We start from the raw sequence: 12,961 nt of genomic DNA on the forward strand, positions 1-12,961 counted from the left end.
GGACTTTCTTAACAATATTTTCTGAAGTTTCCTTTTCTTTTTTGCTTTATTCAAGCAAGCCACTTGCTTGATTATTTATTAATCTATTTAGTTCAAAGAGGATTTAAGACAGCTTTCAAGAGTTTATAGAATTCAAGATCTTATTACTTAAAGAAAAACAAAGGATGCAGAATAAAATGGAGCTGGAAATGAGGTTCAAAATTTATAACATAAATTTCACACCAAATTGTATCTATTGTGTACACACCAAATATTTGGCTCTAAGCATTTTGGCAACCAAAAAGAAAAGTGAAATCTGACTATTTGCATAATCTAAGGGATCTATTAGATTTTAAAAGGGAGACTTCTGTAGTTCAGAGCTGGCTTGAAGGAGAGACATGACAGTCACCACAGGAAAATACAAAGCCCTACCAGGACCCTTATCTCCTTCCAAATAAAAACCTTAAGCCACTGGGGACAAACAGCAAAACCTGTCCCTTTCCCCTACCTCCCCAAGCAAAGTGCAGACCCCACGGGGCTGAAGACAGGGAAAAGAAAAACGCCAATCCTCCTGGAGAAGGTGCAGGAGACAGCCATGGGTCCAGGTCATTCAAGGCTTCCTACAGCTGGGGAAAGGCAGGACAACTGAGAAGATGCGGAGGAAAGATGAAAAGGGACTCATCTGTTGACTTGACACAGCCTAGGAAAGAATCAGCGAACTTAAAGAGAGATCAATAGAAACTAATGAAACTGTAACACAGAGACAAAAAGAATGATTAAAGGGAAAAGAACAGAGCATTCAAGAACTGTGGAACAATATCAAACAGTGTAACATACATGTAATTGGAATACCAGCAGTAAGAGAGAGAGGCAGAGAGCAGAGCAAATGAATAATCTGAAGAGAATAGATGAGAATTTTCCAAAAATAGTAAAAGACATCAAACCATGAATCAAAGAAGCTCAGAGAATACTAAGCAGCATTCCGTTCAGTCACTCAGATATGTCCGACTCTTTGCAACCCACAGACTGTAGCACGCCCGGCTTTCCTGTCCTTCACCATCTCCCAGAGCTTGCTCAAACTTATGTCCATCGAGTCAATGATGCCATCCAACCATCTCATCCTCTGGTCATCCCCTTCTCTTCCTGCCTTCAATCTTTCCCAGCAACAGGGTCTTTTCCAAGCAGCATGTGAATGCATAAACTTCTTTCCATTTCTGGACTTTCCTGGTGGTCCAGTGGTTAAGAATCTACCTGCCAATGCAGGGGACATAGGTTTGATCCCTAGTCAGGGACGATTCCACATGCTGTGGGGCAACTAAGCCCATGCACCACAACTGCTAAGCCCACTGCACCTCAACTACTGAAGCCCATGCTCCTAGAGGCCATGCTCCTGGAGCCTGTGCTCCACAACAAGAGAAGCCGCCACAATGAGAAGCCTGCACGCCACAACTAGAGAGGAGCCCCCGCTCGTCACAACTAGAGACAGCCCATGTGCGGCAATGAAGACCAAGTACAAACAAACAAAAATAACTTCTCCCCATTTCTGCTGCCTTCCTCCTAGTTCAAGTCCATATTTATGGTCCAAGTGACTCCCATTGCCTCTAAGTGGTCTTCCTTCCTCTGCTCTTATCCCCCTACCACACATTTTCCAACTGCAGTAAGACAAATCTTTAAAAAAATAAACATCACTCCTCAGCTTAAAGTCCCCCAATCATCTCCCTTTGCATTTAACATGAAATCACATATGTTCCCCGCACCCTCTGGATCCTGTCTGTATCTGCTCCTGCCACTTATCCACTTTTTCATGTACTCTAAAGGTTCTTGGGTCTTGCTTTCCCTGTGAAGTGAGCTGTCTTCAGAACTGTGCTGGGCTGGTTACTTCTCAGCCAGTCTTCAAATCTTGCTTTTTCCAACTTTCCCCATGAACAAGTCTGCCTAACTGCCTTTTATCACATTTTTTACTTCCATCTTAGTACTTATTGTTATCAGAAATTTATTCAGTGTATTTACTTGTTTATGCACATGTTGATTTTCTCTCTCCTGTGACTAGATCTCTGCTCTTGGGAGGAAAAAACGTGCCCTTCCATGGCCTTGGTGCTTACAGTGGTCCCTGGCATGATGCTGGCATTGAAGATTTCAGTGTTGATTGAATAAGCAATTAGGTAATTTGAAGAATAAATACGTATTAGTGGCTTAGGTTCAGAGGAAGGAATTACAGGTCAAGAGGCGTCATCAACTTTTAAGTTATCCTCAGTGAGTGCTAGAGATGACTTTTAGTCATGTGGGTACACAGCTCGGCTGAGAGGTAGCCAGACATTTGATAACACGTGACTTACGGAGTGATGTTAGCCACAATTCTCTGCTTCAAAGAGGACTGTCATTTCTGATTATTCATATTTTATTGGTTTTCTGGTTTTATAGATATCACCCAGAATATATAGATATCAAATTATAAGGAAGAATTTGGAGACTGGACAAGTAAAATTATTTGCCTAAATTTCCTAACACAACCTTGACCTATTTTTTAAAACGATGCACCGTCTGGACATGTTTTTCAGATGCCATGTGACCAAGGCCCAGATTCTCCTGCTGGATGAGTGCTGGAGGGGTCCAGATTCCAGTCTCTTATACCTGTCATTTAGACTCCCCCACCTCACCAGTTCCTGTCTCTTGTGGATCCTTCCCTATTCTCTCTTTCCTGCAAACCACTTCTTCCTTCCGTAGCCACATGAAAAATGAAGAGACAGAGCTATTTGATCTTTTAAGTTTCCTCCAGCACTCAAATTCTTTTATCCTATTTGTTCTAAAGAAGATGCACTGTCTCCTTCTCACCCTTTTATCTCCCTTTTCTGTAACCCATTGCAGTCAAATGAGGGCGGGGTTGTGCCCCACGCGCCGCTCCACTTTCTAGATTGGGTGTCTGCCAACCCTTTATTTTTTCCCATTCCTAATGACTCTTTAGGGGATGCCATAGGCCACCTGTTTTTGTTCAGATACACAAAGTATTCTGTTACATTTTTGTAGTCAATCGAAAGGGACAAAGGAGGAAACTTGATCATCATTTTACAGAATCAGTTCACAAATTGCTGTGCAATTGTGACAATCCCCTCAACCTCGCTGTTCCTCATCTGCAAAGGAGGAGGCTGGAGTTACAATCTCTGCTAGGAAACAGCCTTCCCTGGAAAATGGAAATTCTAAGCAGGGAGGAGTGAATTCATGACAGCCCCACAATATCTGCCTGGATTTTCTCCTGCTCCTTTGGGTTTCATGGTTCTGAGAGTTCCAACCTCCCTCAGTCTCTGGGCAGGCCCTTCAAAACTGCCTAAAGAGTGGATAAAGCACCCTGTTTGCTTCCTTATAGAAGGACTGAGACACAAACCCAAAGGAAACCCAGATACATAAACAGCAGTGTTTCTGTTCAGACCGGGAAAGCAGTGAAGAGCATCTGTCTGAAGCTCCCTTCTCATGAGCCACCTATGCTCTGGCTCAGGAGGGCTCAGACAGCACCGCCACCCTCAGAGCTCCCTGCCTACCTCTGGCTCAGGCGGTTTTTGAGCACCACACTGCCTCCCTCCTAGCACCCAGAATCTGATGAGTTTGAAGATTCCCAGGGTTCAAACTGGTTCAGACCTCTCAGCCCCCCTAGAGTCCCCTTCGCACTGCTTCTCAGATGATGTGCACAAGGGCGTTGGGCCCAGCGCCCTTGAGCCCCCAAAGTATTCCCATCAGGGCTTCTCAAACTTTAACATCTGTCTGGATCAACTAGGGATGTTGCTGAATTCAAATCATGAGTCAGTGGCTGAGGCGGGTCTCAAGATTCCACATTTCCAGCAAGCTCCCAGTGCCGCTGCTGCTCTGCAGACCACTCTTTGAGTCATGAGGTCTGAGTCTAGAAGTTGGCACTTCCCCCCGCCCCCCATAAAGAGCCAGACAGTAAATATTTTTGGCTTTGCAGGCTATAGATCTCTGGTTGCAACTACCTAACTCTACCAAAAGCAACCAAAGCCCAAAGAAGCCATGGGCAGAATGTAAGCAAATGAGGATGGCTGTGTCCTAGGAAAACTTTACTTACAGAAACAGGCTGTATGCCAACATGTCAGCCCCTCTAATCCGTCTCAGAGATTAGGAGATCTCTCCTTTCTAAAACAATCTATCTCACTGGCATCTACAAGCAAGCTCCTGTCTCCACCAATATAGATCCAGATACAGGACATCCCACTGCAGGCTGAAAAAAGAATACCTTAGCCATGGAGTGACCACAAGTACTACACTAGGAAACACATTCTTCTGTAGTAATCTGGGGTTGTCCTTTCACAGTCTCTAAGGTCCTTCTCAATTCTCCTGAACCCCTATCCTCCATAAATAGTCTTCAAAGAGAAGAGAAAGCAATTCAAGTTTATGGATTCTTGCTTTTTCTCAAACACACTTTTTGTTTTTCAGATGTATGGAATGATGAGGAGAGAAGATACTTCAAAGCTTGTAACACAGGGGTTCTTTCTAACAGCTGATCCTGAATTACTGACCTGCCTGGAATTAAATCCAAGCATGAGGCAGGTACAGCGCTGGTAGCTTTAAAGACAGCGGTGATGTTAACACAGAGGGTGGCTTCAGAAGACGATGCAGCCTCTGCTTATCAGAGTCAGCTCGTGTTCCCAGGTGTCTAAGCAGTTTTGCCATTGGTTCTTAGCCAGTCTGGGACTGGTGGAACACAGGCCAGCCTATGCAATTCATTTCCCAGAGCTCCAGAGTTGGTGAAAGATTCAACATTTCCAACAATCCGCGTTTCCACTCAGATTGTGTATATTTCCATGCTACATGCTCTGACAGCCCTGAGAGATTTCTGTTAAGTAACTCTCAGCTTGCAGTAATTAGCCAGAAAGCTGGAAACTTCAGACCTCCCAGAAGATTTTTTGCCAAACACTTCTATTTACCTAAATCTCTTTTCCCCCCTTTCAATCCCACTCAAAAATGCCTTAGATGGGCCCTGAAGACTTGATCTTTTCATGGGCCTTAATTCAAGAGGGGATAGGTGGTGCTACTGGAAAAGAATCTGCCTGCTGATGCAGGAGACCTAAGAGGCTCGGGTTCGATCCCTGGGTTGGGAAGATCCCTTGGAGAAGGACGTGGCAATCCACTCCAGTATTCTTGCCTGGAGAATCCCATGGACAGAGGAGCCTGGTGGGCTATGGTCCATAGGGTTACAAAGTTGGGCACTACTGAAGTGACTTAGCACACATGCACATATTTAAGCAATAGTTATGCATATTAAACCAGTTTTTGAGGGCAGACAGGTAGTTATAAAAATCTAGATACTGTGATCCTCTTTAAAAATAGTTCTAATAATAATGTAATGAAAATAGCAAACAACGGTTACTAGAAACAAGACAATCCATCTAGTTGTTTTCCTCCATGGTCCTTGTCAACATGAATTTAAAATTTTTAATATAATTTTGCTATTGGGAGAAAAGATAGGTATGAACTTTATGGAAAGCAATTTGTCAACATTAATCAGATGTCTGAAAGCCATATCTCCTTTGATATAGCAGCTCCATGTTTAGAAATTTAACTTAAGGTGATTATTAAGGATATAGGCATAGATTTAACTTGAAAAATGTTCCTATCAGACTGAAAACACGTAGATAAAGTCCAGCATAAGGGTGTGGATACATCCTTACAATGGAATAACATGCAGCCATCCAAAATGATGTACATTAATTGACAGGAAAGATATTCATATTGTATTGTTAAAGAAAAAAAAAGACAATTATAAAATAAATATATAATAGAATTCTAGAAGAAAAAAACTCCAAAATGTTAGAATTTATTTTTCTCAGCAAATTGAAATTGGGGATGATATTTAATTTCTATATCTCTACACCTGTAATTCTAATGCTTAACAAAGAGCATTTGTTCCCTGTGTTATAATGTACTACAAATATTCGAATAAATATATTTATGATCATATACAATTATGATTACATGTTCTGCTTTTGTCATTTATGTGTTATCTTTTAATGGAGAAAGTCTTTCCTCTGAGGCTTTAAAGTTTAAATCCCATTCTTTATCTCTTCTGCAAAAATAAGGTAGGACCAGGCTGCTGAGGAGCCTGGCAGATCCTTGGGACATGGCAGTAACCTGAAGTCCTGTCTTTCCTGTGATTTTCAGACCTTACTGTCTCCTTTGCTTTTGTGAAATGTTGACTCCTTGGGAACAGTAGTCCTGGGGTACAATGAGATTTTTTTGATTCTCCTCTATTGTCCATGGTTCTCAAAGGACTTCTGAAGAAGGGCTTATCCAGCAGTCCCTACCTCAGTTCAAGAATCAACTTGTACCCATTTTAATTCAGAGTCCTTCACTCAGCAGGAATAACAGTGGCTGCTGATATTCTGCGACATGTCACACTAGGAAGAGGCTCATCCCACAGTGACCCTCTCCTAGTTTCAGGAGAATTAGAATTCCACCCAATAGCAAAAAGACAGAAGCTATCATGGAAAGCCTCCCTTCTTTGTCCTATCTTTTGCACTGTATTGCTTCTTCACATCAGATTCTTTGAAATGATTAAGCCTCTTCCTGGAGAATCATTTAAAAATGTGTTTGACCAAGACCTGAAGTGTTTACACTGGTTTTGAGAGGTGATAATCGACCTTGTTTCAAAATAGATTTCACTGTCACTTACATGTCTCTTTGCCTAAGAATCACTAATTAGATGGCAAGCTCCAGTCGCACTAGAGAGGAATTAAAGCTTTGATTAAGGCTTCCCAAAGGGATATTAGAGAAATATTTCTGTCCTGATTCTAGTTCTGGTAGTGTACCAAGATCGTCATGGCTCCTGGGATTTTCAGACTATGACAGCGACGACGATGACAACAAAATCCAGAGACTTTAATAAGTTTTACTAAAGAACTCAAACAGCCATGGTGGGGGTGTGAAATTGAGTGTATCTTTCAAAAGTAGTCCTCTAGGGACTTTCCTGGCAGTCCAGTGATTAAGACTTTGCCTTCCAGAGCATGGGGTTTGATCCCTGGTCTGGGATCCTATGTGCCTCAGGGCCAAAAAACCAAAACATAAAACAGAAGCAATATTGTAACAAATAATGACTTTAAAAATGCTCCACATGATAAAAATGATCTTAAAAACAAACAAACAAAAGTAGCCACCTTCACAGCTCAAAATGGTGGTCTAGATGCCTGCTCACAAAGCAAGATCAAACTTTCCACCAGGGCTCCCTCTGTTATCTTTTCTTTAGATTTCCAACCCCTAGTGAGATGATAAGGAGCATGTAATGATTTCCCATTCCATAGAAAAACAGCACCTGGTGAAAGAGGATGGCAGGACTTCTTCTCAATCTTGAAAAGAAGTTTTCACAAAAGTATCTCATAGAATTCTTTCTTTACCTAGGAGTATGTCTTAGCTCCCTGAAGAAGTGATATTAAATTGAGACACTTAGATTCTGCATAGGTGTGTTTTCCACAGATAACTGTCCCACTCTAGTGAGCAAATATCATGTATTCTTTTCATATTTTTTTCAGATAGGAATGTTGTAAAACTGCTGTTGACACCAAATCAAGATGACCAGTGTTTTCCCTGCATGATCTTGGTTCTTGAAACCATTGCTTGTTATCCAACTCACTTTTCCAGATAAGAGACTTAATCTTTTAAGATTGCAGATTCACCTCAACTCATTTTGGTTTCCACTCTACACTAAGCCAAAAATTTGGGTGGCAACATCTGAAATTAGTTCTAGCTATCTAAGCTGTGAAAATTTACCAGCTTGTAAATCTGAATGTGAACCTTGTCTTGATAATTGATTACAACCTCTTTGCAGAAGATTTCTTTATTTGTAAAACAATGTCTCTTCACTTGAAAGATAAAATAAGCAAGGCAGCTACAATCACCATGAAGTGATATGCAACAAAATGTCACACGAACAACAACTCACTGGAGCGGACATTCTCACTTAGCTCAAAGCTATTTTAGGACTCAACATGCTACCAGTTCATGTTTTCTCCAGATTACCAAGTCACTGTGGTCAAAATAAGAGCTTTATGCTGTTGCCCTGTAGCTTTCTGCAAGCTTAGGGCTTTTAAGGATTAGGACTATAATTTGGCCAGCCATGTCTGACTCTTTGTGACCCCATGGATTGTAGCCTGCCAGACTCCTCCTTGGAATTCTCCAGGCAAGAATACTGGAGTGGGTAGCCATTCCCTTCTCCAGGGGATCTTCACAAGCCAGGGAGCAAACCTGGATCTCCTGCATTGCAAGCAGATTCCTTACCATGCGAGCCACCAGGAAAGCCCATAATAATAATAATAATAATAATAATAATAATAATAATAATAACTGGTTACTGTGAGTTAGGTACTGTGCTAGAGGGTAAACATACAGTATTATACTTAACCTAACAACAATTATCTGAGTTAGACATTATTCAGTGGGTTTAACATTGTGCCTAAATGTTTATAGCAAGTGAATTATGAACCCTGAGAGTTGGATCTAGGTCTGTGTAACTTACAACATGGTTTCTCTCAGAGACATGAGAAATAGAATATTTCAACACACAAAGATGTCACAGTCCCCAGCAACTGCAGCCGCCATGGATGGTGAGCTGGTGAACTCCGAGGGGACTCAGGAAGGAAAGAATACCAGCCATCCAGTAGCCATCGCTGCAGCCACTCCCTATGGTGAGCCCTGAGGAAACTAAAGATGTGAAGAAAACACAGGAAATTGGCCCCCAATAGCTAGGTGCATATCAAAGGAATGATTTCAGTGAGCCCAGACTCTTGCATCTTTCCATATATAGAAAAGCCCTAAATTCCTCACCTTGGGTTATCTGGTTTTCTTTAATTAATGATAATCTTTTTATATCCAGACTTGCACTTGTTTGCAAAATTTCTCTATAACCTGGCTCCTCCCATCACCTCCTTGGAGCAGTTCTCTCAGGGTTTCTTGAGCTGCTGCCTCCTGGACATGAAGTCCTAAAAATTTCCACTGAATAAAACATAACTCTCAACTTTTAGATTGTGAATATTTTCAAGTCCACAGACAGCATTGATATTTTTATGGGTTATTGTTTTGATGGAGGTTGTCTGTGCACTGTAGGCTATTTAGCAGCTTCTTGGCCTCTAACCCAGATGCCAGGAGCAAATTCCTCAGTGTGACAACCAAAACTGTCTCCAGACATCAGCAATGTCCTAGAAGGAGAGTGAAATTGTTCCCAAATGAGAATCACTGCTCTAGAATTAGAGATTTGACTCCAGATTTCTCTTTTCTGGCCTATAATGCAGATTTCTCTCTCCAAGGTGGATTTCTGAAGTGTTCCTCATTTTTTCTCTTTGAAAATGTTGAGTTACAGAAATAACTGGCAGACTGTAGCAGAAATTGTATAGCAACTGTATGTAATAAACCTATAGTATAAACGGTTGGCCCCTTCTTCTCTCCCACCCGGGCTCTTCTTTTTGTCTGTTTCCAGGTGGATGATATGAAGAGAGAAACACGGCAAGTTGCCCTATTTCCCTGTGTTTTCCCTCCTCTATCAGAATACATACTTCCTGTTGGGCTCTTTGGAGTCCTCCTGCTTCTCTGCGGGGCAAGAGTTTATTGGAAAGAGGACGTTGAATGATAAACATACAAATTTGCAGTTGAAATCTTTGAACAAGGAACCTGGATCACTGACCTTAGCAGTGAGTCCAGTTGCTCAGCCTGGCCTTTGATTAGGAAATTAAGGTGAATGTTTGTTAGGAAAACTGACCTTACTCCTGCCTTGGGATCTGATCAAGGGCCTCACCTGATTTTGAAGGCTTTTCTCCTTCTGTGTCAGATATGAAGATACACTGGCAGCCACAAGTGTATGCGAGTTGCCTGTTAGAGGCTGTTCCTTCCCACTAGGGAGGTGGCATCCCCAGGCAAGTCCCTGGGAAGATGGCTTAAAGCAGCCTGAAGATGAGTGTGCCTCGCTGTCTTCCTAAGAGCTTACTCTGCAACCCTGCCACACTTCCATCACCCAGAGTCCCAGTAAGAGAAAGTGTCTCTATAAATCCAGGTGCCATAAATCCAGAGGGGTCATCAATGTAACTTATTAGTCAACTTTGGGAGTGAAAGAGTCCTGCGATCTGCTTCTGCATTCTGGATGACTTTTGGGGAGACTCAAAACAGCCTCAAGGGGGAGGGGACCTAGTATGTCATCTTTCCATTCCCTTCCCATTTCCAGCACCAGCTCAGAGTACTTGGAGTTCATTTAGCCAACGGGAGGGGGCACCCTTTTCTTTGCACCCGAGGTCCGCGTGCCCCGCCCGGCGGCGCTCACCTTGTGCTGTTTCCACATGGCCCCCAGCGGCTTCACCTCGTGCTTGCTGTGCCGGCCTTCCTCCAGGCACAGATAGCACACCGGGGTTCGGCAGCTTAAGCAGTACATGCTGTAGTTCTCCATCTCGTGTTCGGGGCACGTAGGGTACTTGCGGGCGGTGCTGCCCCCCGCCGCTCCGGCTGCGGCGGCTCCAGGGCTCTTGCAGCCGCCACTTCCGCTGGAGGCGCCCTGGACAGCGCCCGGGGACCCGGAGGCGACCTCGGAGGGCGCGGGCGGCGGCGGCGGCTGCACCAGGCGATGCTTAGCAAAGGGTCCCCGGGACGGATGGCACTTGAGCTGACAGGCAGCGCAGTAGAGCACGTCACACTGCTCGCAGAGCGTAGCGGCCGGCTCCGGCGGGGTGCGGTCGCACAACTGGCAGATGGCCACCGCCGCCGCTGCGGACACCCCCGGCGCCGCCCCGCGGCCCTGCTGATACCGCTGCACGATAGCCTCCAGCAGTCGGTTGCGCTGGAAGCCGCGCAGGCCGCGGTGGTCCAGGGAGGCGCTGCGGTGGCACTGCGGACACGTGATGGAGCTTGAGGACGAGGACAGCGAGGAGCAGGCGGCGCCCCGAGCAGCGGCGGCGGAGGAGCCGGGAGGCGCCGGCACCATGGGCAGCACGCGAACCCCGTTTGGGGACTTGAGGCTCGGGGTGTAAGAGCCATAACCGCTGTCTGTCTCACTGTACAAGCTCAGCTTGTCCGCGTGGTCGCTGCCGCCTCCCGCACCGCCGCCCAGGCCGCCAGCTGCGCTTCCGCCCGCGCCGCTGCACGCCGGGCCAGCAGCCGCCTCCTGGTCTAGAGCGGGCGCGGCGGCGGAGCTTGCGGACAGCGCCGAGCCCCGAGAGTGCAGAAGCGGCGGGGGCAGGTGTTGCTCACCGTCCGGGGTCTGCACCGCGATGGTACGGGCACAAGGCAGGCAGACATTGTGGGAACACGGCAAGATGATGGGCTCCCGAAACAGGGAGCCGCACACTGGGCACTTCAGCTCCTCCTCCATCGCTGCGCCGGCGGAGAACTGCTCAGGGTGAAAGGTGGAATGGCCCAAGCTCCGGAGAAGGGTAGAGGAGAATAAGTGAGGTTAGCACCAATGAGATGGGAGGAGGGAGCATCACACGGGCAAGACTACTTTGCAACCCGTGGGCACGCCCCTCTCTGTGTCCTGGGGCCACCGCCCATAGACGATTAGGTGAGAGGGAAGAGGTAAAAGAGGGTTCTCACCACCTGCCCGCGAGGCTCCTGCACCAGAGGCTTCAACCTGCGGCCAGAGTCCGGGGCCGTTCGGCTGCCCTCGCCCGTGGCCTGCGAGATGCTTTAGGTGATGAGTCAGCACTAGCGCCGCCGCCGGCAGCAGCGGGAGTCTCCTCTCCACATCAGGACCAGCTGCTGGGTTGCGGATCGCTAGCTCTCCCGTTTCAGCCCCTCGGTTCCAGGTTCCAGCGGCCCCCTTTGCCCTCGCCCCGCCCCTAGTCCGGGAGATCTGTGAGAAGGCGGGCGAGCAGGCAGCTTGGCCTTGGGGCTGGGTTCAGCACCACGAGGTGACGGACAGAGCCCGGGAACCAAAGGTGCCTCTCGAGCTTCTCTGGTCCCAGCGGCCTCCACCTGCCGGGTCTCCGCGCCAGCGACTACCTCCGGCGGCCGTGCGGGCCTGGAGACCTTCTCTCACCTCCCTCTCCGGCCGCTGCTGCCGCCGGCCGAGCGCTCCCTGGGGCTCTCTCTCCCCGAGGGCAGGATTGACCCGCCGCTTCGGTTCGCAGCCTCTGCTCCTGCGGCGCCTCTGACCTTGGCCGCGCGACGCTGCAACCAGCGGGCGGAGGGCGAGCGCCCGGCTGGCTCGGGAATCCCCTCTCCTCTCCCTCCCCGCGCAGCCTCCTCCCGACGCCGCGCGCCCAGGAGTTGTAATTTCCAGAGCCGAGAGTAGTGATGGGGAGGAGGGGAGGAGGAGGGAGGCGGAGTCTGCTCGGCGAATGAGGACTCGCCTCTTGCTGCTAGGGGAGGCAAGGGACAATTTTAAGGGTTCGCAGAGAGGATCATTGTTAATAACAATCTATTATTCGGCTGGAAATTGCATCTTGAATTAGTACGACGACCCGTCCCGTCCCGTCCCTGCCATCATCTCCCCCGCCCATTCCCCCTTACTCCCACCCGCCACCATAAAAGGGTAAAAACAGGGTCCTAGAAAGCCAGTTGTTTACACATGCAGCGATAGCACGGCGGACAGTCGCTTCCTAAATCTGATAGACCGAAAAATGCAGCAGCAAGATGTCGGACAACGTGGAGTCAAAGGGTGAGGTTTTATTTATGGATCGAATCACAAGCCGTCTTGTCTCTTCAATCGAGAGGGCTTCTGCACGATCGACGTTAATCGTCTAATAGAGAGAGGACCCCGCACGAAATTTATGAAATGGGACTTCCTGGCGAAACGCGAAGACGAGCCACCTATGCTCGCTGGCCCTCGGAACCCATTCCCCGCACCCGGGCCTACCCTGCCGCCGAGGGGGCGGCGAGGGGCAGGCGGGAAGGCAGCGAGCATAGCTGCTAGTTTTATGAATGAAAAAAATCTCCACATTGTGCCAGCCAGCCGCGAGGAGAGCCTCCCACCCGCGGCCAGGCTGCTCGTCTGCGTAGCTGTTGTCTC

At 47.0% G+C, this 12,961-nt stretch overlaps 1 protein-coding gene across 2 annotated transcripts in view; it reads right to left on the reverse strand.

Moving 5' to 3' along the window:
- TRIM67 (tripartite motif containing 67) overlaps positions 1 to 12,302 on the reverse strand; it is a 55,138-nt gene extending 42,836 nt beyond the window's left edge. For both annotated transcript variants that reach the window (XM_043477168.1, XM_043477167.1), the window contains exon 1: positions 10,283 to 12,302. In XM_043477168.1, the coding sequence (XP_043333103.1) occupies positions 10,283 to 11,323 (1,041 nt within the window). In that variant the 5' untranslated portion in view covers positions 11,324 to 12,302. The remainder of the gene's footprint in view (positions 1 to 10,282) is intronic.
- Between the last annotated feature and the right edge of the window lie 659 nt (positions 12,303 to 12,961).

This window comes from Cervus canadensis, chromosome 8 (genome assembly GCF_019320065.1).
Source record: "Cervus canadensis isolate Bull #8, Minnesota chromosome 8, ASM1932006v1, whole genome shotgun sequence".
Lineage (NCBI taxonomy): Eukaryota > Metazoa > Chordata > Mammalia > Artiodactyla > Cervidae > Cervus > Cervus canadensis.